We start from the raw sequence: 25,946 nt of genomic DNA on the forward strand, positions 1-25,946 counted from the left end.
AGGAAAGAGGATGCTGTATTAATTTACATGACTTCTATGTTGAACCTTAAGATATCAATTAAAACCCACAGCCCCGCCAGCCTGCAGTCACTGCTGCTTCCCAGCTGTGAGAGAAGGAAGTGACACAAGCAGGTTAGGTAGCATGTGTTACATCTCCAGCTACATCAAGCAGAATGGAATGAAGAGCACTGTGATAGTTATTTATTATTTCTATTGCCATCACACCTACACATGCCAAACAAAGGTCAGAGCCCCACTGTACAACCAACGCAAAGACAATCCGTGCCGCACAGAGCTCACCATCTCAGATTGAAACAATTCACAGCGGGTGAATGAACATAGAAGCAGGGAGGAGGGAAGGACAAAGTAATGGTAGATTCAGGTGTGATGATGTTTTGGGACCTTCTTGTCTTTTTTGTAGGTTCCTATTACTTAACTACCACCTACGGGGCTCTGGAGCACATCAAGAACTATGATAAGATAACAGTAACTCGGCAGCTGAGCATGGAAGTGCAGGATTCCATTCACCGCTGGGAGAGGCGGCGAACGCTCAACAAGGCCCGGGCGTCCCGCTCGTCTGTGCAGGTCAGCGGCTCTGGGAGAAGGGGGTGGTGGAGAGTGCGGCTTTCACAGTGTGAGAAGCAGATCAAAATTCCAATTGGAAACCAGACTTCAAACAGGGCAGCAAATTATTCCCCGCAATTAGTAACACTATTACTCAGTGCACGCCATCTGCTTGCTAGGCACTGCACTGTGGACAGAGGAAGTCAAAGTTCCTATCCCCAAGAGCTTACATTCTGTGCTGGGCACCATGGAAGAAGCAAGAAAGTGCAGAATGGAAGAAAGCTACAAAGGGATCTGTGAGAAGTGGGAGGTGTGAGCAGGGGGAAGAAGAGGAGGAGCAGAAAGAAATGAAAATAAAGAACTAAGAGATACCGATATCAGTTGTCACAGTTTAGGTCAACTGCATCTGTATCTCCCCTCCATCAGGGCTGGATTTCCAGTTAGGCACAGTAGGCATGTACCTATCGGCTCTGGCATTCTAGGGGCGCCTTACCTCTCTAAAACTGTGTGCAGCACGAAAGTCAGCTGTAGGCAGGTGGGGAGCGCTGAAGATGCTGTGCCTAGGGATGCGTAAGGTGTAAATCCAGCCCTGCCCTCCATGGCCCCTCAAGGGCAGCCACTCTGGGCTCCCAGCCCCTCAGCTGTCATCTCTCCTGTGCGTAGACCCACGGTTCTGTCCCTTCTGACCAGCGTTTTTCCAGGCTGCACTGTTTCCTGCCTACACTGTGATATTCCCAGCAAGCCAGGCATCCTAGACAGGCCAGCAAGTGCACTTTGCCTTCTCATCAAAGGCTGCAAACAGCTGTAATTGCCAGCAGTCACAAGTTACCACACAGCTCTTTCTAAACAAGCACCTTTACTCTGAAGGTGAAAGTACTACAGAGAAAACATATTAAAACCCATCAAAGAACCTACACATGTACTAATAAGCTTATCAGATATCACCATGCTCCCCAACGCAAACAAGGGCTCTGGTAGGAGTCAGTCCTTCAAACCCCACCAAGGGTGTTTTCTGTGGTGAACAGTTCAGAACAGCTTCAGCTCAGAACTAGCACCCTCATGAATAGCTCCGTCTTTCCACTATACAGCTGGGGCCTTTGATCTTGGCCTCATGTAACAGGTAATCAGCTGACAGTCCCCTCTCTCCCCCGCTCAGGGCATAGCTTCAGAAGGCTGTTTTTTTCATAACCAAAGGTGAGGGATTTGCATTCACCTCCCCCACATATGGCCCAGAAAATCCATTTCATACGTACGGTCCCAAAAGTCCATTTTTGTCTGGCAGATTGTTCAATATAGTCCTTTGATCATCCAGGTCCTACATCTGTCACAGCTCCTCCCTCAAGAAGTTACATGCAGTCCTGGCCCACAATAATACATGAACCACTCATTGAATACAATAGACGTCTCCCAGGGGTAAGTCAGGAAATTGCCATATTTGTCACAGCAGCCTCCAACAATCTCTTAAGAGTGAGACTGATGCGAAGGCTAGTGGAATCCATTGAGGGGATACCAACAGGGGCATGGCCTAGTTTTAATATCAGAGGAGGAAGATGATTTTTGCAGCAGAATTTTGAACAGAGTTGAGAGGAGAAGTAGGGAGCCTGGACAGCAAGAGGTTGCCCTGATTAGATATTATACATACACAGAAATACAACAGACATTGCCCCTGAGGGACATCAGTACTGATCATAAAGTTACCCAAGATGGCTTTTAAACTCAGCAAACTCCTTTTCACTGATGACCTAATTCAGGATCTGAGCTGTGGACCAGATGCTGATCCCTAGCACCCCACATCGAAGGTCCCTCCTAGGAATTCCCCTAGGCAACCCAAAGGGTTTACTATTGTAATGATGGAATTCAAAGAAATTACAAGGAGATTGCACTAAAGGCAGGGAAAAGAAAAACGAGTGGAGAATTTGTAAATCTGTAGGCAGGCAGAGGCAATGAGGTTAATCCCAGGGCAATATCATCTGAGTTCTGAAGACAAGGTGAAAATCTGAATGGACATATTCTTCTGGATTAATGGATATATTCTGTTATGTGATTCCCATTAGCATTATCAACAACCACATATACACACTGATGGGAGAATGTGTCCATAAACACAGTTTGGAAAGGATCTATTTGAACTAGATGGGATAGAGAACATAAATGCCAGTTATTTAATAGCTGATGAACAAGAGTATGTAACTGAAAATAAAGGCCCAGTCCACCCCCTATTTAATAGGCCTCTCTTCTGTCATTAGTACAATACCTCCTTGAAACACTTCCTCTAGTTGGCTTGTGTGGGAGGTGTAATAAATTTACTCTTGGGGGAATTCTGCACCACTGCACATGCACAGAATTTATGTCCCCAGCAGATTTCTTTGCTTCCCTGCAGAAAAAAGACTTTCTGATGGGAAGGAAAAAGAAGCCCACAAAAGCAGTCATGTGACCCTCCCCAGCAGTATGATTTTGGTGCCCAGGGCAGCCAGCAGAGAGGTAAATCACTGTGGGGCAGGAGGCAGGACTGGGGAAGACCCAGCTGGTGGCTCCTACCCAGCACTGGGCTCAGCTGCTAGTCCCAGCTGGGCTGGGGAGGATGGGACTTCCTCTTCCCCTGCACGGCATCGAGGGCTGTGTTAGACCCACCCACAGATTCCTCCCCCGGCTGGAGAAAGTTCTGCAAACTCCCCTCCCCCCCCCCATGCTTCCTGCACCCATCACTCCTCAGGGGGAGGGATCACTGTACAGGGAGCTGTTCCCACATCCACCCAACCCCCATGCAGCCAGACCCCCTCATACCAAGACCCTCCTGCTGAGCCTCACCCCCCCTGTACACAGAACCCCCCCAATGAGCCCATTCCCCCTGCACCTGGACCACCATGACGAGCCACCTGCACCTGGATCCCCACCCTACTGAGCCCCAACGAACTGCACCTGGATCCCCACCCCACTGAGCTCCACTCCCCCAGCATCTGGACCCACCACTGAGCCCCCCGCACCCAGACACCTCTCCTGCTGAGCCCCAACTACCTTCACCTGGACCCTCCTGCAGAGTCCCATTTCCATTGCACCCAGAACCCTGCAACAAGCCCCTGCGCATCCAGATCCCCCCCACCTGGATTCCCACTGAGCCGCTCACACCCAGACTGCCGCACACAGAACCCTCTCCACCCTAAGCCCCTCCACACTTGGATCCTGCTTTGCTGAGCCTGCCTGCCCACACTTGGTCCACCTGGCACAGAGGGGCAGGGCCCTGGATTGTTTCTGGGGCAGGCCTGGGCCTTGCGCTGTGTCAGGATTGGGTGCAGCCTCACCGCTGAGTCTGTGTCCCGGGGGAAGCTGCACAGTGATCCCCCACCTCTGTGCAGCCAGTGGCCTGTGCTCCCTACTGCCATGCTGGAGCCTCCACATTTATGTGACAAATAAAAAAAATTCTGTGCACAAGATTTTAAAATTCTGCAAATTGTGTGTATGCGTGTGCGCGTGCACTCGCACGCACAGAATGCCCTCAGGAGAAAATAAAGACTGTGGGATGTCCTGGAGAAGGACAAAGTGGAAGTAACTAACCTACCGAGGGCTGGTTTCAGAGTAGCAGCCGTGTTAGTCTATATCCACAAAAAGAACAGGAGTACTTGTGGCACCTTAGAGACTAACAAATTTATGAGAGCATAAGCTTTCGTGGGCTACCGCCCACTTCATCGGATGCACAGAATGGAACATATAGTAAGAAGATATATATATACATACAGAGAAGGTGGAAGTTGCCATACAAACTGTAAGAGGCTAATTAGATAAGATGAGCTATTATCAGCAGGAGAAAAAAACTTTTGTAGTGATAATCAAGATGGCCCATTTAGACAGTTGACAAGAAGGTGTGAGGATACTTAACTTAGGGAAATAGATTCAATATGTGTGATGACCCAGCCACTCCCAGTCTCTATTCAAACCCAAGTTAATGGTATCTAGTTTGCATATTAATTCAAGCTCAGCAGTTTCTCGTTGGAGTCTGTTTTTGAAGCTTTTCTGTTGCAAAATTGCCACCCTTAAATCTTTTACTGAGTGCCAGAGACGTTGAAGTGTTCTCCTACCGGTTTCTGCATGTTATGATTCCTGATGTCAGATTTGTGTCCATTTATTCTTTTGTGTAGACTGTCCAGTTTGGCCAATGTACATGGCAGAGAGGCATTGCTGGCACATGATGGCATATATCACATTGGTAGATGTGCAGGTGAACGAGCCCCTGATGGTGTGGCTAATGTGATTAGGTCCTATGATGGTGCCACTTGAATAAATATGTGGACAGAGTTGGCATTGGGCTTTGTTGCAAGGATAGGTTCCTGGGTTAGTGTTTTTGTTGTGTGGTGTGTGGTTGCTGGAGAGTATCTGCTTCAGGTTGGGGGCTGTCTGTAAATGAGGACTGGTCTGTCTCCCAAGATCTGTGAGAGTGAGGGATCATTTTTCAGGATAGGTTGTAAATCTTTGATGATGCGCTGGAGAGGTTTTAGTTGGGGGCTGAAGGTGACAGCTAGTGGCATTCTGTTATTTCTTTGTTGGGCTTGTCCTGTAGTAGGTAACTTCTGGGTACTCTTCTGGCTCTGTCAATCTGTTTTTTCACTTCAGCAGGTGGGTATTGTAGTTGTAAGAATGCTTGATAGAGATCTTGTAGGTGTTTGTCTCTGTCTGAGGGGTTGGAGCAAATGTGGTTGTATCTTAGAGCTTGGCTGTAGACAATGGATTGTGTGGTGTGTCCTGGATGGAAGCTGGAGGCATGTAGGTAGGAACAGCGGTCAGTAGGTTTCCGGTATAGGGTGGTGTTTATGTGACCATCGCTTATTAGTACAGTAGTATCCAGGAAATGAACCGCTTGTGTGAATTGGTCTATGCTGAGGTTGATGGTGGGATTGAAATTGTTGAAATCATGGTGGAATTCCTCAAGGGCTTCTTTTCCATGGGTCCAGATGATGAAGATGTCCTCAGTGTAGCACAAGTAGAGTAGGGGCATTAGGGGACGAGAGCTGAGGAAGCGTTGTTCTAAGTCAGCCATAAAAATGTTAGCATACTGTGGGGCCATGTGGGTACCCAGAGCAGTGCTGCTGACTTGAAGGTATACATTGTCCCCAAATGTGAAATAGTTGTGGGTGAGGACAAAGTCACAAAGTTCAGCCACCAGGTTTGCCATGACATTATTGGGGATACTGTTCCCGATAGCTTGTAGTCCATCTTTGTGTGGAATGTTGGTGTAGAGGGCTTCTACATCCATAGTAGAAGCAGCTTGAATAGGGTTTATGCCAATGGAGGTTGACAATTGTTATTAATGAGATGGCTGTCTCTCTCCAGTGACTACTTGGAGAGCTCTCCCCATTATAAAAAACATTCTCAGAGTTGACGCTAATAACCACTCCTGTCAGTCTCGGTAGAGAAGCTACGGACAGAATGGAGCAGGGAGACTGGGTTATCCTCTCCTCCCTAGATGTCCTTCCAAGTCAGAGGTGTGGCACTCAGGCAGGACAGGCTGTGAACACTTCTGTAGCTGCTTCTTGTGTTGCACCTGGTCAGTGGATAAATATGCTGCCAAACCAGCACCTTCCCCAAGCACAAAATGAATTTTAAAAACAGTTTACATTCATCCTTATTTTCAACCACAAGGTGGCAGCAAAGATCATTTCTCTCAGTGAGAGGCCTGATTAATTACTAACCGTATAGTACTAGGAAGCCCTTAACAACAAAAGTCGAAGAGGAGAGTGAACAGAAGTTGCTGTGGACAGCCCTTGCGTTTTGGCAGTGCTGGGGTTATCCAGTGCTCCCTTTGTCACAAAAGGAACATCCATGAAGAAACACTTCACTGCCTTTTAGACATTTGTCCAAATTACCCTTCCCTTGAGCCATTTCACGATAGGCTGGACAAATCACTGGAAAATATGCAGGAGAGAAGAGCCTGCTACTGGCTGGGGAATGGTCCAGATCAGTGGTTCTCAACCTATTCATCATTGTGGGCTGCACATGCTGCTCTCTCTGTGTTATGTTGGCCTCATCCACACAATATATATACTACCCATATGGCCCTGAGGATGTCACATGGGCCACAGCTGTGTGCTGATTGGGCTACGGGTTGAGAACCACTGGTCTAGATGAACTGTTAGTAGGAATATTTTGCAATTCTATAGAAGTTTTTACTGTCTCTTTTCAAAGCTGTCTCATTTTTCAAGAGTCAGAGTCCTCCACCAGGTCATCTTAAAAAATAACCCACGTTTCTCAGATTTCCTACTTGAGCTGGAAGACCAGAGGGCTTTCTGACCAAAGGGCAGGGAATTTTCAATCTTCGTGCATGAGAATGAAGTTGAACCTTGTGCTTCCCATTGTGGCTATGAGCTGACTAGAACTGTGATGCAAGATTCTTCCCTGGGAGAAACAAGTATGGAATCATCATTTTCTTGGCCTGACTGTTGAGGCTAGGACATGAATGGAATTTACCACCACAACAATCATTCATTTATTTCCACTCTACTGAAGCAAGAGAGGGAAGATGCTACACCACGTTGTTACCTGCCAGGTTTGCCATGGGCCAATTCTTCTCCTGCCCCTGTGAGACATCTGGTTGTGAGGACCGATGTCCTTAGGTGAGGCTTGTGGCCTACTCATGATGATGGCACTTTCCTTTGCTTCCTGTCTTGCTGGATGATGCCTCACAGATGAGGGTGGGAATGATTTCAGAGTGCACCTTCTGCATAGCAGGAGATTCTCACTAGGGCCCCAAAACATCAAAACACTTACACATGTGCTTAACTTTAAGCATGTGAGCAGGCCCACTGACTTCAATAGGGTGGATTACTTGTTTAAAGCTAAGCGCTTCGTGGGATCAGGGTCTAACAGTGAATCTCCTTGGTTGTGTGTTTTCTTAATGAAAATCCCTAAGTGCTCCAGAACTGGGTCTGAACCAAAATCCTAATACAAACTTTTCTGAACATGGCATCTCAGGCCCATCTTTAGTATCCAATCTATCCTTATTGCCTGAACTTGGGTGTTATATCTAGTTCTATATTTTTCTTTGCAGGATTTCATCTCCATCTCTTTTTTGGAGACTGATGCCCAGACACGGACGATGGCCTCGCGGATAGACACGACAACTCAGCAGCTAGGCCAGCAATGTGCTGAGAAGTTTGAGGTGTCGGATCCCCAGAACTATGGGCTCTTTGTTCATGTTGATGACAAGTGCCTGCAGCTTGCTGACGATGCCCACCCCCATCATATAAAATCGTACCTGCTGAAGAGCGAACCCAAAAAAGATTTCCATTTTATTTATAAACTGCTGTGCAAGGAAGAGACACAGATTTCAGTCATCAAAGAGCCAGACTTTTTATAATGGCAGAACTGCTCTTATATTGTGTATGCTGCAGTCTTTGAAAGACTGAGACACTTTATCTTATGAGATCTTCTGACACCAGGAGCATGCTGGAGCTCAGCCTTTTAGCAGTGCTGGACAGGGTAGTAGTTGTAGATGCTGTCTCACTACTGCGCATTTCTCAGCAGAATTCATTTGCAGAAGCAAACAGAGCATTCATAGGAATGTTCCTAATTTGGAAAACTTGAAGTATTAAACCTCAAAACCTCTCTATGGCAACAAACAAACTCATAACGGATGTGGACAATGGAGCTTAATCCAGTTGCTCCGGAGTTTTTACAGAGGAGTGAGTATCTATCCCATTATGTTATATAGATGAAAGTCACCTATGCAGAAGGCCTCTAAAGGGCAAATGCACAACTTAAACCCTATTTCTGAGGACTTATATGGTGTGAGTGCCTAGAGCTGGTGAGTGCACAGGGCTGAATTTCACCCTGTTTGAATAAATTATGAATCATGACTGATCTGTTCAGCAGCATAGAATTGTATCATGCAGCAGAACTCCATCTCTATCCTGGTATGTTATATTACACATACTGACCTTTGAAATACATGTAATAACAGAACATGAAATCCAATACTGTATGTGCGCTAAGACGCATTTCTGTGTGGTATACATTTCACTTAATTACGTAATTTACGCACTTCCATCAATATATTTTTTTTCCTCTTAAAGACTGAAACTCCATCTCCATCATTTTAGATGTACAACAGCCTTAATCAAATCTGTTGTACAAAGTTCCTGCTCTACCTTGGTGGGTCTTGCGCTTATTGGCGGATTCGCTTGCCTTGGAGCTTCACGGCAGCCCTCAGCTTGACCGTTTTTCTGAATTCACAGTCCAGGTCGACTCCTCCTGTGTCTGACCAGGAGTTGGGAGGTTTCGGGAGAACCCGGGCCCGCCCTCTACTCTGGGTTCCAGCCCAGGGCCCTATGGAATGCAGCTGTCTAGAGGGCCTCCTGGAACAGCTGTGCGACAGCTACAACTCCCTGGGCTACTTCCCCATGGCCTCCTCCCAACACCTTCTTTATCCTCACTATAGGACCTTCCTCCTGGTGTCTGATAATGCTTGTACACCTCAGTCCTCCAACAGTCCGCGTTCTCACTCTCAGCTCCTAGTGCCTCTTGCTCCCAGCTCCTCACACGCACACCACAAACTGAAGTGAGCTCCTTTTTAAAACCCAGGTGCCCTGATTAGCCTGCCTTAATTGATTCTAGCAGCTTCTTGATTGGCTGCAGGTGTTCTAATCAGCCTGTCTTAATTATCTCCAGAAGGTTCCTGATTGTTCTGGAACCTTCCCTGTTACCTTACCCAGGGAAAAGGGACCTACTTAGCCTGGGGCTAATATATCTGCCTTCTCTTATTCTCCTGTAGCCATCTGGCCCGACCCTGTCACACTGGTTACATGTATTTATTTCCATGTGTGATCATTTTAAAATCACTTCCTATTTGTGGATAACTTGATAGTATAAAAACACTGATGGAAAAGGCAACACTCATTATAAAAAACTCTCTGATTTCAAATAGATCAATGAAAGGACTCAAGGTCAGAGACTTTTTTTAAAAAATACCACTTCCTTTTCAGCCAGTACTGGATGCTTCTGTTATTTTCTCAGATGTTTTTGTATCTTCAGGTTGTTACATGAGTAAATACATGCTGTTGCAGACTGAACTTGCTGAAGTTCCTTTTGATTTCTCCACTCCTATTCTCCAGGGCTCAGAACCTGCCAATGAAATCTCACTACAGGCTTGAATTTTCCGTAAAATGTCCTGATGCAAAAGCACACAAAACCTCAAGCCAGCTTTCTGCTTCTTGAGTGAAGAATGGACATAGGAGTCCTTGGTTTAAGCACAGATATTAATCCATCATGGGACTGATCCCACAGCCCTTACTCAGCCAAAGTTCCCACTCATGTTAATGTATGTAAGGGACCCAGTTCTTCCCACGCAGGACAGGAGTAACTGTCAGTGTAGCGGGAATATCCTTCCCAAGGACCACAGGAACAGGCCAAGTTTGATTGATTTATCCTTAGTAGGAAACACACATTGTTATGATTAGAAAAGGGGGTTGTGTAAGTCTGTTCATTCAGCACAACTTCTACATCCAGCTAGCATTAAGGAGGAAATGGTCAGTGGTTTTTTTTGGCGGGGTGGGGGGACGAGGAGCCTGGAGCGCACAAGTCCCATTACATTTTTATTACATTACTTTTTAAAGGGTCCCAGCCTCATTACTGAACAAGGAGTATACAGTTGTTCTCTCTGGGGTTTGAAATCCGTGTCCCTATATTCACTACTGCTGTAGTTTGGCATTTATTTTGGTGTGAGAAATAAATATATATGGATCCTTTGTACTGGTCACCAACCAAACGAGCATAAAAATTACAAATTATTACTGTGAGTCTGTTACCTTGTCATGCATTTAGTCTTGGGTCCATGTGGCCAGGAGAAAGTGATATTACATTTGGGAAAAGTAAATAAAATATTGTGGCTTCAAATATATCATGTGCAGCACTGAGGGATTCGTTATAAGAGAGTGTCAGGGTTCCTGCTCCACTCTGAACTCTGGGGTACAGATGTGGGACCCCCATGAAAGACCCCCTAAGCTTATTTCTACAGCTTAGGTTAAAAAGTTCTCCAAGGCACAAATCCTTTCCTTATCTTTGGGCGGTATTGCTGCCACCACCAAGTGATTCAGACAAAGATTCAGGAAAAAGACCACTTGGAGTCCCTATTTCCCAAAAATATTCCCCCCAAGCTCCTTCCTGGGGAGGCTTGAGAATAATATACTAACCAATAAGTTAACAAAGTGAGCACAGACCAAACCCTTTGGTTTTTAGGACACTAAAAACCAGTCAGGTTCTTTAAAAGAAGAACTTTATTATAAAGAAAAAAGTAAAAGAATCACACCTGCAAAATCAGGACGGAAGGTAACTTTACAGGGTAATAAAAGATTTAAAACACAGAGGATTTCCCCTCTAGGCTCAACTTTAAAGTTACAAAAACAGGAATAAACCTCCCTCTTAGCATAGGGAAAATTCACAAGCTAAAACAAAAGATAATCTAACGCATTTCCTTGCTATTACTTACAATTTCTGTATCATTTCAGGATCTTTTTAGGAGCTGGTTTACCTGCTCTCCCTGTCCCAAGAGGGAACCAACAAAGAGAGCACAAACAAAACCTCCCCCAGCCCTCCCCAATTTGAAAGTATCTTCTTTTCCCATTGGCCCTTCTGGTCAGGTGCCAACCAGGTTAATTGAACTGATTAAACCCTTACCCGTAAAATGATTCTGTACCTCTGTCTGTACCTCTAGCCAGGAGGGATTTTATGTTACTGCACACATAAAGGTTGTTACCCTTCCTTTTTTATTTATGACAGAGAGGTTTGCGCCAAAGTCTTTGACTCATTTTCTCACCCTTCCCGCACGCATGCGCTCATATTGTGCAATTGGCTGGCACCCTCCACTTCTGGTGCTCTCCACTGTGTGAAGAAACTTGGGATCCTTCCAGATCAGATGTGCTGCATATGTGGTATTATTTGGAATACAGCCCAGAGAAAGGGCACGGCTGAGTTGTGGCATCTGGAGTTCGGGGTGGGGGGAGGGGACTCTTGTCAGCTCTTTATTGGGAGTGAAAAGGGCATTTCTGCATCTGGGACAGGTGGAGGGAACTTCTTCTCTGCTCTAAGGGGGAAATTCAGGAAACCCACATGAAGCCTGAGTGATTCGGCTTTATGTACACATCCTGTGCAGTGGTTGTGGAAAGGAAATCCATCCTCCAACCAGGGGGCATGCCATGGGGCTGTAATATTGCCCCTCCCACAACCATTATTCCAGCCTATAGACTCAGATACAAGCTACTGCCCCTCAGCTTCTCCTCTATGGGAATTCCTAACCCCTAGATTTTGCATATATATATAAATTCTTAGTCACTATAGTTTGCCAAGCTGGGTGAAATAATGGCAGCAAGGTATGGTTTCCTTTTAGCACAACAGCTGTAATCTCATCCAGTAATTTACATACCCTAGCTCCTCTGATCCTGAAGGACCCCAAAGTACTTTATAAGCTGTTTAGTAGTGGTAGATCTGGGAGTTATTTATTCCATTGCTCAAACATAATCACCAGTGGCCAGACAAATGACACCCAACATAGCCCACGTGAATGGAGTATGGGGAGGGGGCCACCTATCTTTTCTAAAAGCATCATGGGATTATTAATGGCCATACACACCCTCATCCGTATAGGTCTTATGGAAAAAAGACAACCACCCATCCCACCTACATTAAACTACCTCATACTCAACATAGCTACCTTGAGGAGATTAAGGAGGGTAAATATTTAGCTGCCTCAGTCCAAAGGGCACAACTTGGGCACCTAAAATTAAGCACACAGGCCATGATTTTTCAAAGCTAAGTAATGATTTTGGGAACTCAAATTGAGACACACAAAGTGCTGAGCATCCCGTCCTTTGAAAACTGGGCTCCATTAACCTGTTGCAAGTTGGGCTCCCCAGAATTGAGGGACCCAATGTCATGAGTCACTTTAAGAATGTTGTCCTTAAATCCATATTCAGGCAGGTAAATCAGTGGCTTGATTAGAGGTGTCGTATCTCCCACTGAAATCAACAAGACTATTCACAGTAGTAAGGGCTTACTACACCTGGTGAATAAGTGCTTGTAGGCTCAGTCTCTAGACTCTCAGGGCTTTGGAAGGGGCTTCTTTCCTATATGTATGTAGAGCACTTGGCGGCACTATATAAATGATAAGAACAACACCAAAGCAAATACTAATAAGACCTGGGGAGGAGTTCTTGAGGGCAAAGTACAGGCTACTTGGTCTCTACCTGAGGTCTTCCAAATATAAAACAATCTATCCTGAATTCTGGCATTTTTCATCCTGAGAGAAATGTGAACCCCTGACATTCCACAGCTCTGCCAGTATGATCCCATTCCAGTGCAGTAAATCAGCTTAAGGGCTTGTTTACACTGGGAAATTTATCAAAATAGCTAGTCTGGAATAGATTTTCCAAATTAATTTAATTGAGAAAGTGGATCCACTTTGTGGATTAAGCCTGTTATACCAGAATGAGAGTGTCCACCTATGCCAAAATAACTTTTCTGGAATGGCTATTTCAGTAAATTTCCAAGGGTAGACAAGCCCTAAGTCACCAATAAATGAAAACATACAAACTAAACCACATATTTCAAGAAACGCACAGTGTCTCCCCCTCTCAAGGCAGGCCACTGGGAGCCAGATTGTGGCAGATGACTGAGAGTTCTCAAGTGAGGCTAGAGCTATGACCCCACTCCACTTGCATCCACTGGGCACACTCATAGGCCCTGCACTTTCCTGACTGCAGGGGCTACTCCCTAGCACCCCACTCTGTGCACGGCAGCCACCCCAAAGACAGCCATACTGGGGAGTCTTGATTCCCATGCACACGCTGGAGCTCTTGGGGGCATTGTGTTGGTAGTACAGCTTTGCATAACCACCACCTCAGGGTTGTTGCTTAAAGCTGCAACAGATGCCAGCACCAGCAGTGATAGGAAGCAGTTAAGACTTGCCAGGCCCAATGAGATGGTAGTTTACTAGCTGGAGATGCAATGCCAGTGCTAGAAGGAAGTTCAGTGAACATGGCCATATGTCCATTGGCTTCTCTACTGAGACTGTCCGTTGTGATACAGACATCTTCCACCATAAACTATGAGCAGCACATCTAGTCATTAGTGACCTGGGTCAGGTATGAACCAGTGAACAGGCGGGGGAAGGCTCCACAGCCCAGATCCTCAGAGGTATCTAGGAGCCTAACTCCCAGTGAGTTCATTAGAAATTAGGTACCTAAACACCTTTGAGGAGCTGTGCCCACATGTCTTGGGCCATCCTGTCACCATGCTGAAGTCATTGTTTCTCAACTGGAGGCCACAGTTCCAGATACTGAATATGGCAAACATGGAAGAAACTGTTTGGATTAAAAGCGATTTGTTTATTTATTGCTTAGTATCTCCCACAATGCTCCTTTTTACCTAAAAGAAACTTACTTGACAATTTAACTGAAGGAAACTTCCTGGTCTGATGACCCAGTGCTGTCATGTGATTAGTCAAGGAACAATTACTAAGTGACTCAAACACTAGCCCTCACGTGACTGATCAGCAGATCGAGCGAGAGTCATAGACTTTACCCTGTGAACAAGTGAAGTTGTGTAAGCCAGCCAAGGGCGCCTCAGGGGTTAGTTTCCACAGAAACATTGTGAAACTATTTGGACATAATTTACTTGCAAGGCCAGGAATAATGCACAATGGAAACTTGCTGAGCACAGCAAAGTCCGTAAAAAACCCCCAGCTTTTTAAAGTAACCCTTCCGTGCATGGAAGGCTTTAGAGCCATGCTTAATACAATCTGGCACTAATTCACTAACCCAATTACACATGCTGGTTGTTTAGGGCCTGATCCAAAGCCCACTGAAAGCAATGGAAGGCATTCCACTGACATCAGACGGAATCAGAACTTAATCCACAGGCTGCGTTTTGAATACATAGAATAATTGCTTGTCCATTCTTATTGCCTGCACAGGAAAGAGAGAGAATAATACAGACGCCATAAGCACAGTGAGACTTAGCACTGTGGCTGTTATTGCCCATAATCATACACATGCTGCGGTCCTCATTGGGCCTTTTCCCTGAGGAAGCATTGCAGGATTTAGCCCAGACCGGCTAACTGATGGCAGCAGATACGATAGCATGCGTCTCAGCCATGCCATTTAGGCACTGCCCTGCACTGGGGCAGGAGTGGCTTGGCACTGCCCTGGGGACTCCGAATGCCTCCTAGCGCTGCAGCCTCTGCATAGCAGCTAGCGTGCCAGTTTGTGAGGTGCATCCTACGCCCCAGGTGCAGTTGGACAGCTCCTCTGGCCAGGGCCTGCAGGGGTGACAGAGACATGGCAACTCAGCCCCGGAAGGCCCCTGAGCATAAGGGATGAAGATTTTCTTGGCCCTTACTGAAGCCACATAAAGAAAAGGAGGACTTGTGGCACCTTAGAGACTAACAAATTTATTTGAGCATAAGCTTTCGTGAGGGAAAAAGGGAAGAAGGAGGATCCTGGGAACTACAGGCCAGTCAGCCTCACCTCAGTCCCTGGAAAAATCATGGAGCAGGTCCTCAAGGAATCAATCCTGAAGCACTTAGAGGAGAGGAAAATGATCAGGAACAGTCAGCATGGATTCACCCAGGGCAAGTCATGCCTGACTAATCTAATTGCCTTCTATGACGAGATAACTGGTTCTGTGGATGAAGGGAAAGCAGTGGACGTGTTGTTCCTTGACTTTAGCAAAGCTTTTGACACTGTCTCCCACAGTATTCTTGCCAGCAAGTTAAAGAAGTATGGGCTGGATGAATGGACTATAAGGTGGATAGAAAGCTGGCTCGATTGTCGGGCTCAACGGGTAGTGATCAATGGCTCCATGTCTAGTTGGCAGCCGGTATCAAGTGGAGTGCCCCAAGGGTTGGTCCCGGGGCTGGTTTTGTTCAATATCTTCATAAATGATCTGGAGGATGGTGTGGATTGCACCCTCAGCAAGTTTGCAGATGACACTAAACTGGGAGGAGAGGTAGATACGCTGGAGGGTAGGGATAGGATACAGAGGGACCTAGACAAATTGGAGGATTGGGCCAAAAGAAATCTGATGAGGTTCAACAAGGACAAGTGCAGAGTCCTGCATTTAGGACGGAAGAATCCAATGCACCGCTACAGATTAGGGACCGAATGGCTTGGCAGCAGTTCTGCAGAAAAGGACCTAGGGGTTACAGTGGACGAGAAGCTGGATATGAGTCAACAGTGTGCCCTTGTTGCCAAGAAGGCCAATGGCATTTTGGGCTGTATAAGTAGGGGCATTGCCAGCAGATCGAGGGACATGATTGTTCCCCTCTATTCGACACTGGTGAGGCCTCATCTGGAGTACTGTGTCCAGTTTTGGGCCCCATGCTACAAGAAGGATGTGGAAAAATTGGAAAGAGTCCAGCGCAGGGCAACAAAAATCATTAGGGGACTGGAACACATGAGTTATGAGGAGAGGCTGAGGGAACTGGGGATGTTTAGTCTACGGAAGAGAAGAATGAGGGGGGATTTGATAGCTGCTTTCAACTACCTGAAAGGGGGTTCCAAAGAGGATGGCTCTAGACTGTTCTCAGTGGTAGCAGATGACAGAACAAGGAGTAATGGTCTCAAGTTGCAGTGGGGGAGATTTAAGTGGAATATTAGGAAAAACTTTTTCACTAGGAGGGTGGTGAAACACTGGAATGTGTTACCTAGGGAGGTGGTGGAATCTCCTTCCTTAGAAGTTTTTAAGGTCAGGCTTGACAAAGCCCTGGCTGGGATGATTTAATTGGGGATCGGTCCTGCTTTGAGCAGGGGGTTGGACTAGATGACCTCCTGAGATCCCTTCCAACCCTGATATTCTATGATTCTATGATTCATCGGGTTAGGGTTAGGGTTGCCCCATGGTACATCCACATACGCACCAGACAGAATCTGGCTCTCAGAGACAGGCAGAATAGGGCCTGCAAATCACTGGCTTTAAATGGGCTGTGCACAGCGCTGTTTGTAGGGTTTGGGCACCCTAGGTAAGCAAACACACTCAAGTCAGCTCGTCTTGGTCTGGACTGAGATAACAATGACATGGCATCTGTGAATATCTACAGAGCAAAAATTCACAGACTCCAAATGAATGGTTCTTTTGCCTTTCTTAGCATTAAGGACGTGAACGCAGTTACAGGAGCGCTCTACCAAAGAGGCATCTGTAGATCTGGAAAGAGTTATTTATTAGAGAATGGGCTGGGGTACATTGGGGAGTTCAACAGCTGCACAGTACCCAGCCATACCTGTAATGGGCTGAGCCTAACAACTCACTCAGCGCTCACAACTGGCTTCAAGGGCACTGCAGCACCACACCCCTGGACCTTGCCTCAGTTGCTATGCTAACCCTCATGGGGTAGCTAGGGGCAGCAACCACTAGTGAAAGGCAGTCTAAGGAGTCCTGGTCAAACATTTGGTGAATAGTAAACCACAGAACCCAAATGAAGAATGGAACAGGCTTCGTTTGCCCCCCTCTCCCTACCGTTGTTGAGCTGATGGACAGGAATCAAAGAACATAATGTGCCAGTAGACGGTGCTCAGGAACCTGCTGCATTGTTTAGAGAGGTTTTCTAGGCCCACTAAAAGAAGTTGTGCACTGCAAATGGCTTCCTATGGGCCCCTTTTTAATGGAGGTCTTGAAGTTGATTCCGTACAAACAGCCTGATGCCTGGAACCTACAATTGCAAAATAGCTGCTTTGGACTTTCGTACAGGCATCTGTTAACATAAGAGGAGGAAGAGGTGAAACCAACTTAGGGCTAAGGCATGGAGGGCACACGTTGCTTGAGTTTAAGCTTTATTTCTTGTAGCTTATTAAAGCCATGCAATGTGAACTTTGCCCAATTTAGGGCAGGAAACCATGACAGAAAGCTGAGAACTGCACAAAATGTGCATAGAGGGAACAGCCAATTAACTTTAATATGTATGTGGCCCCATTTCCAAGTTCAGATGAAGCATTGCATACTGGGAAATGTAGTAACTGTAGCCACATATTAAATTTGCAGATGACTGCGGAGCACATTGTAGAACTCCATGGTTCATCGGCCAATCTTTGGTCACTCCTGAACTAGTTTTTTAACACTTGTTTCTGAAAACACCCTCATGTGAACAGGGAACTGTTGTCTGTTAGCATTGGCATGCTGGTGCTGAGTGGATCCTTCCCCGGTGATTATCCGTCAGGTAGCATGGTGAGCCTGCTAACCTGCATTGTGAAGATTTTTTTGGTAGGGTTTTTTATTGAATTGCTGCTAAAAAAATAGGTTTCAGAGTAACAGCCGTGTTAGTCTGTATTTGCAAAAAGAAAAGGAGTACTTGTGGCACCTTAGAGACGAACCAATTTATTTGAGCATAAGCTTTCGTGAGCTACAGCTCACTTCATCATCCGACGAAGTGAGCTGTAGCTCACGAAAGCTTATGCTCAAATAAATTGGTTCATCTCTAAGGTGCCACAAGTACTCCTTTTCTTTTTGCTAAAAAAAAGAAGCCCTATGAAAAGGCCTAACAACATCAGCAGGTCTGAGTGCTTCAAGGGCGAGAACTCAGCTGAATCCAAGGAGTTACTGGAGTGTGGTGCATCTCCCAGTTTTTTTCCTTCTCTTCCGTGCCATACTAGCTACTTAGGAATTGGTGATACACAGCCATGAGAGTCACGTTATGGAAAATAGCGCTCTGGAAATTATTCTTGCAGAAAAGTTTATGGATGTGAGGTAAGAAACTAAAATTTATGCTTTGTCATTCCAGGTCTGCTCCCCTAGGGCAGTGAAGCTCCATACCGCCCCCAGTGCATTAATGCCAAATCATGTAATGTCTGCTCAGGCACAAGTCCCACCTGAGTATAGGATAATTGTGAAAATTGAGTTGAGAAGCAAGAAATCTGAGCCAGGCCACATGTGCTTTGTAATTGCTGGCAGGTCACTTAGCCTCATTTTTCATGTGATACTTATTTGTTACGGGGCTTATTTAAAGCACGTTGAGACCCTCAGAAGGAAGATGCCATATTATTATCTGGGAGAAACGGAGAGCTCTGATCCCAGAGCTTCAAAAGTGTTTAGGTGTCTAATTTCCATTGATGTAAATGGGAGTTAGGCACCTAAATATCATCAAAGATCCTTTTTTGTAGTGATAATCAAGATGGCCCATTTAGGCAGTTGACAAGAAGGTGTGAGGATTCCTGGGTGTCAGGAATAGAGCCTGCAAATCACTGGCTTTAAATGGGCTGTCACCCCTTCTTGTCAACTGTCTAAATGGGCCATCTTGATTACCACTACAAAAGTTTTTTCCTCCTGCTGATAATAGCTCATCTTAACTAATTAGCCTCTCACAGTTTGTATGGCAATTTCCAACTTATCTGTATGTATATATATATCTACTTACTGTAGGTTCCATTCTATGCATCCAGTGAAGTGGGCTGTAGCCCATGAAAGCTTATGCTCTAATAAATTTGTTAGCCTCTAAGGTGCCACAAGTACACTTGTTCTTTCTGCAGATACAGATTAGCACGGCTGCTACTCTGAAACCTTTGTTTTCACTGCTGTTTTGAAGGGAATTTGGATGCTTGTCACAATATGCTGGTCTCACAGCCCCCCTACCTGCAAGCTTTTCCATGCAGCTAGACCCCACTGCCTTCAGTGGGACTCCAGACAAGTGTATGGGTCTGTGAGCATGTAAAAGCTTGCAGGATTGGGGCCTTATTTTGTGTGGTCTTCGAATGTCACTTCTTTCCTTCTATCGCTATTAAGTCAGGGAGCCATAATGCTGATAGGGATGTTTCATGCCTTTTGAAATTCTGTGGTCTCATTTTTATTTTTAGACTTTTACCATCTGTAAAAGTTTCACAACTAAAAAGACACAAGAAGGGGGGTGGAGAGGAAGGCTGATGTTTAGGCAAGAATGAAGGCTTAATTCTTCTTTCATGTCCACTGAAGCATAGATTCTTGCAAACCCTACATCTGTCACCACCTGTTCTAAAAAATGCTCTGGAACTTGTCTCTTATACCCTTTCTTCAGGAGGCAGCAGAAACCTGAGAGTGGAGCAATGCTTCTAGCTTGCTCCTCCCTATATAAATGGAATTTCAAGCAACTCCTGCCCCTATCAGAAGGGCTACCCAGAATTCCCAACCACACCACACCCCAAACAATGGCCTAGTTTTTTCCCCCACACTCATTCCCTTTCCAAGAAGAGCAAAAGGAGGTCTGGTAATCCAATCTATAGCATTCTTTTGAGAAGTACTCCAATGGTACTCTGGACATGAAGAACAGGAAAGAAAGGTATGGGGAAGTTTAAACTATTACAAAGCACTTTATAATTTGATATAGCTGTCTCTCAGCTTATGACTCATTGAGACATCTCAGTAGAAAGTGGCTTCTTCAAGTAAGTGTTTGGGACGCTGTTTAAGAGAGGAAAGTGTATGTGTTTTAAGCAGGTTATAAGTGTAGAGTTTGGAGGTTCATTTCAGTCAGTCACACAAAATGTACAAGCTTCTACTTAGCTCCTGAAACAAGTTTTTTGTTAAGACACAACAGCATAATGCCTTAAACCCCATGGGACATTCAACTTTCTTTTTATTCAAAGATAATTCCAAGTGCTGTACCATCTCTTGCAGACTTGCGTGTACATAACACATAATGGTGCTAAAAGTTACAGAATTAGACAATTTTTTTTATTCTTTGGGAAACAGTGCAACTTTATGCCCATTCAATTTACAAATTGGATAATTCTCAAGTACAACTGATTTCTTTATACCGTAAAGGATTTAGAGCTTGATGTACAAACTATCGCTTCTTCATTTTTCAACCAGTTTGCAAACAGTCACTGGAAACATAATTCATTAATAATAAAACCCCCACTTTTTAAAGCTAATTAGTATTCATCAAGTTTCAAATGCAAAATAATTGAAGATCAAATTTTAATCATAAAGTTAGGATCCCCAATAGACTGTGTGTAGTGTTCAACTGGAGACTCTTAAAAATGACGCTACTGTAGCCTGCTTTGGGCTTTGAAACAAACCATTTCCATTTCAAGTGCTGCATGGGTAACAGTAACCCTGCCCAAATGCATTTTGTAGAACACCAGTTATATTCGAAATACTAAGGGGATGCAATAAAGTCCATAATGTCAGATGGGAGGCTTTTAAGAGCTGAATCTGTTCAGTGGTGTCCAACACCGCTCCCACTGCGTTACTTAAAACTGATATAGTGGTTGACATTTCTCTTCTCTTTGCATGCATTTGTAGTCCTGATGATTACAGTGTCAAAAAAGGCTATCGCTTTTAGTAAGGATTATTAATGGGAATGTTGTTTCCATTAATATCCAAGGCACACATGGTCCATGGCCAGTTGTATTCTGCAACAGATGACAACAACAACAATTATAAATACATCATAGTCTCTCCTTATTTAGATTCATTTAATGTGATAGTTTTAAATAAGGAAATTAGTATCTACTCATTGGGTATCTGCCTCCATAATGTAAATAAAGACTAGTTATGGTAGAGATGCCTTTTCAAAAACAGTCTTGCCATTTTAAGATTCAGGCTACGGCTATGCTGCACATCTCTTGTGGCAGTGTAGGATATGTGTATCTACACGCCGCAGGGAAAAACGGGCTGTGTCCCCATTGCAGTGTGTAGCTACATGTGTCAGTGAAAGGCTCTGGTGGAGGGAGACAGCAGGGAAAGGCCCTGAAGTGGGAAGCTGCCAGAGCCTTTTCCCCACTTCTGGAGCTTTTCCCTGTGGTGTGGAAGGACTCCAGCAGCAGGGAGGCACTGCTACAATGCTAAAAATAGCAGCGTCGATGCTGCTTGTGGAATAGAGAGCCGTGTAGCTTACATACCCACAGGGCTCAGTCGTGCCTTTACTCACCTAAGCAGTGCCTCACTGTCTGTGCTGATGTTTATACCTGAGCGAGGGGGTGTGTAGTGTTTTTACTCTATATATACTGCTGAAAGGAGTGTGCAGTGTAGCTGTACCTTATGAATACTATTTACAAAATAGACTGAGCAGAGAAGCAAAAAATATGCAGCTAACAGGTAGTCAAACATTTACAAATTATCAGTTTCTGCTTTTTAAACAAGGACTGGAAGGGACCTCAAGAGATCATCTAGTCCAGTCCCATGCGCTCAAGGGGGTTCTCAGGACAAAATTTTTGGTGGCCTCAGAATGCGGCCACCAACTCTTGCTGGTGGCCACTCTCTCCCTTTTTCCTAAAATACTTGATTAGCTTTAGGATAACCAAATAAATATGCACAGATACATGTCCAAATCATTATAATTTATTTATTGCTAGCTAGTAAGTCTGTTGTGAAAAGTGATATTAATAAACATACAAGTATCACTTTTCACAGCAGACTTAATCAGCCCTGGCAAGCCTGGGGACAAATTGAACCATGGACGGAGGGTCTGGGGAGACGGGGCTGCCGGAGGCAGTGGAGGGCTGGAGCCTGAAGCCCTGCAGCCACAGCCCAAAGCCCTGCAGCTGGAGGATGGGGTCCAGGGACAGAGCCTGAAGCCATGCACAGCCAGAGCCCAGGGCTGGAGCCTGAAGCCCCACAGACAGCGTGCTGCCCCGCCACCCCAGGGCTTAAGCCCAAAGCCTGAACCCCGCCACCCATGGGAAGGTGGGGAACTCACTGGCTGCCTGCTTCTCCAGCGTTGTGCCCCAGGTGACTCCAGATGGGGGCAGGGCCCAACCCCTGCTGCTGGCCCCAGCAACCAGGAGCAACAGGGAGTGGGAGAGGGCTCTACTTTTCCTCCCCCATATCACAGCCCAAGAGGCCACATTTGAGAAACACTGATCTAGACCATCCCTGACAGGTGTTTGTCTAACCTGCTCTTAAAAATATTCAATGACTGAGATTCCACAACATTCCTAGGCAATTTATCCCAGTGCTTAACTTCCCTGACAATTAGGAAGTTTTTCTGAATGTCCAACCTAAACTGCCCTTGCTTCAATTTAAGCCCATTGCTTCTTGTATCCTCAGAGGTTAATGAGAACAATTTACCTCCCTCCTTGCAAAAACCTTTTTTGTACTTGAAAACTGTTATGTCCCCCCTGTCTTCTCTTCTCCAGATTAACCAAACCCAGTTTTTTCAATCTTCCCTCATAGGTCATGTTTTCTAGACTTTTAATCATTTTCGTTGTTCTTCTCTGGACTTTCTCCAATTTGTCCACATCTTTCCTCAAATGTAGCACCCAGAACTGGATACAAAACTCCAGTTGAGACCTAATCAGCGCGGCGTATAAGGCAATAAATAAGGCTGCTATTGCAAGCTGAATTACCTGTCAATAGGATATCCTCCTTCACAAACGCTGACCAAGGCATACAGCTGTCTCAGAGCATACTCGTACTGCAATTGAACAAAGAACATTAACCATTTCCATGTCAAATCCCAGCCTCTTTTTATTTAAGATAGAAGTAAAAGAGCTTTGTAGATGCTGTTAACACCAATGATTTGCATCCTTGTTGGAATATTCCAACATCAGACTAAAGTTACCCCTCTCTCACACTTTTCATTGCACCTTCAGCCATACAATGTCCTTAATTCCATCTTCTTTATTCAGATCTCACTGCAGATTCCCTTCTTATGCAAGACTCATAATTCTAACCAATGTCAATGAAACCACAACTCTAATGTAGACCAATATGACCTCCCCTTGTGTTGGATGGTGTCTCTAGATTGTAAGCTCCTTAAGGCAGAGAGCATAGCTGCTTTTGTCTCATGTACAGTGCTGAGCACTCTCAGTGCTTCACAGATTAGACAAGTGATGACTTAAGACTTCTGCTTTTTCCACTAAATTCTGTTTTACGGTTGCTGCATCCTCTCAACCCACCCATTTGTCTGTTTTCTGCATCTGTCTTGTGTGACACCTAGACTGTGAGTTCTTTGAGACAGGGACCGATTTCTCTGTTACTTGTTTGTACAGTGCCTAGCTCAATGGGGCACTGCACAGTGACTGAGACTTGGATACTACTGTAACAAAAATAATTATTTGTAGTAAAGCTCTCAAAAACTACGTCTGTGAACTCAACAAGAACCAAATAATATGTAGTAGGCAGTCACAGGTAGTGTACAACATACAGTCAAGGGGATTTCTTTGTAGGATATAATTATATACATTAGGTACTATATTTCAAGGCTGCTGTTAATTGCATTGAGTTGATTAAAAACCAATATTGAATGTCCTGTTACTCTTGAAAGGCAAGGAGAAAACAGTAAAAGGCAGGAAGGAAATCCTTCCTCTATTTTGATCATCTTGTTACTTGTAGATGGTTGCTTGCAGACGGAGTGTCTTTCCTTTTACTTCTGAAAATGTTTCTCAAGTTTTATTAAAGTGAAAATACAGGGGTGTTCAATAATCCCAATTTTCCTTTTTGGTAAAAACTGACTTTGAAAGAACATCTTGGTAGCTGTGCTTGTCCAACTGACAAATCTATTGGTTTTTTTGTTAACGTTACACTTACCAAGGGAGAGTGCCAGTTGAAGCAGTGGGCTTTGAAGTAATTCACTGCTGACTGGTAGCAGTCATAGTCACTGATGGTCAGTCTGTCTGACAGAATTTGCTCAGTTCGCTCCTTGGATGCTGTTACGAAGAATATGATCTTTCGCATGGATTCCTGAATAATCTGTTTAGCCTGTACACAAAGCAAAGACAACTTACAATGTGCTTTTCCTGACCCTAACTTGGAGACTATTAACTGAATGCCACTTCCGTCTTTCAAAAAAAAAAAAAACCCTTGGGCTTTTAAAAAATACCCTGTTTTCTAAACGAAATAACATTGAACTTACAGTCCCTTTTGGGCCAGCCCCTTAATAAAACATGAACAAATAAGAAGGGAAATCAGAAAGGTTACAGGTTGTGGGCTTCCAATAGAGCCTCCATTTAACCTATTAGTTCTCCCTGCAAAAAGGGGGAGAAACATACAGTAATCGTGACTAGACTTGCTGTAGCAGCTTTCTGGGAAAATGTATTTGCTCTTCAATAACGATATTAGAGAGATTTCGGAGAAAGTCTGATCTCTGAAAGGCTAAAGTAAGCAGTCATTCTGAAGTATGGTTTTCTTGTGCGAGAATTATGGGGGCGAGAGGATATCCCCTAGTGGTAGAACCACTGGCAGTACAATCTAGTAGGTTAGTTTTTGCATGTTTATATTCCCGTTTGGTAAGATGCCTTGTCTATAGATCTCGAAAGTTTAAATAATTGTGGAGAAAAATATCAGAATGGCTGTTACTGGTATAAGATGTATTTTTGTCATGAATTGGGGTCAATTTGCAGTAACTCCATGAGTCACACTGGAGTTACTTTTGATTTACATCCATATAATGGAACTGAATCTGGCCTTATGAACAATAGTTAGAAGTTTTAGCTTTACCTCTAGATGTGTTTTCATCTCCCCTGCAATCTTCTTAGCCTCATAAATATCATTGGTAGCCAACAGCTTCCGTTTCATGATTTCAAGAGGCACATCAGGACTAGGAGTGAGATCGTAGTGTGCCACTGGGGGCAGTGAAATAGGAGTGGATTTCCTTCCCATGCCCTGAAACTGCACCACTTTCATAGAAGAGATGCTCTGCACATTAGAAAGAAAACAAACACACACAGGTTAAACATCTCTGCTAGATAGAGGTCCTTTGTGTTGCCATGCAAGCCTGTTAATTTTCTAAACTCGCTTGGCTACGGAAGGCATATGAAGGTAAGTATTGTTTTACAAGCAGTAGGTTGCCTTAAAAGTGGCTAATCTTCATTTTCAAAGTTCCCTAAGGCAAAAGGCCATCAGGTTGAACAGCCTGAATTTTACAGATTGAAGACCATGTCAGAAAATCGTTTTATTAGTACAATGGGATAAGATGCTTTCAATTGCGTTTATGAATAACTTGCCAGTTTATGGCACCTGCTACCCAAAGAGCTCAAAGCATTTTATTATCATTTATTAAGGCTCACAATACTCTGGCAATATGTCTAGTACACCCCTTTTATGGATGGGTAAAGTGAAGCATTGGGAGGTTAATCAGCATCATGAAGAGAACCCTTGTGTCCTCACGCTCCGTTCCCTGCATTAGCCCATAGACCACATTTCTTTTTGCTATATCCATGTAGGAGAAGAGAGCCAGGTGAGGTCTGGTGCAAGAAGGCAAACCTGACAAGGAATTTCCCATTCTATTCTGCATGCCTGGTCACTATGCCCTGCTTTCTCATCAGGCCTCAAGGCAATCGTGACCGTAGCAACAGCAGAGAACAAAAGAGTAGCTAGGAGGCTAGCATGAAACTCTGTGCTCAAGATGCCCATAAAGGTTGAGGGGCTGAGGAGCAGCAAATGGCTACTGGCCCTTCTGAGGGTGTGAGCAGAGAATTAGGAAGGAGTAAGAGTTCACCGTG

At 44.8% G+C, this 25,946-nt stretch overlaps 2 protein-coding genes across 3 annotated transcripts in view; one reads left to right on the plus strand and one right to left on the minus strand.

The window, feature by feature from the left end:
* RIN3 (Ras and Rab interactor 3) overlaps window positions 1–10,447 on the plus strand; it is a 113,822-nt gene extending 103,375 nt beyond the window's left edge. For both annotated transcript variants that reach the window (XM_037900852.2, XM_043547987.1), the window contains exons 9-10: window positions 422–585; window positions 7,601–10,447. In XM_037900852.2, the coding sequence (XP_037756780.1) occupies window positions 422–585; window positions 7,601–7,909 (473 nt within the window). In that variant the 3' untranslated portion in view covers window positions 7,910–10,447. The remainder of the gene's footprint in view (window positions 1–421; window positions 586–7,600) is intronic.
* A 9,669-nt stretch (window positions 10,448–20,116) lies between these two features.
* The window catches only part of LGMN (legumain), a 45,569-nt gene continuing 39,739 nt past the window's right edge, over window positions 20,117–25,946 (minus strand). The window contains exons 11-14 of the mRNA XM_007055437.4: window positions 24,943–25,140; window positions 24,034–24,204; window positions 22,851–22,918; window positions 20,117–20,915 (exon numbers count right to left, since the gene is read on the minus strand). Coding sequence (XP_007055499.1) covers window positions 20,876–20,915; window positions 22,851–22,918; window positions 24,034–24,204; window positions 24,943–25,140 — 477 coding nt within the window. The 3' untranslated portion in view covers window positions 20,117–20,875. The remainder of the gene's footprint in view (window positions 20,916–22,850; window positions 22,919–24,033; window positions 24,205–24,942; window positions 25,141–25,946) is intronic.

Source organism: Chelonia mydas, chromosome 6 (assembly GCF_015237465.2).
Source record: "Chelonia mydas isolate rCheMyd1 chromosome 6, rCheMyd1.pri.v2, whole genome shotgun sequence".
Classification (NCBI taxonomy): Eukaryota; Metazoa; Chordata; order Testudines; family Cheloniidae; genus Chelonia; species Chelonia mydas.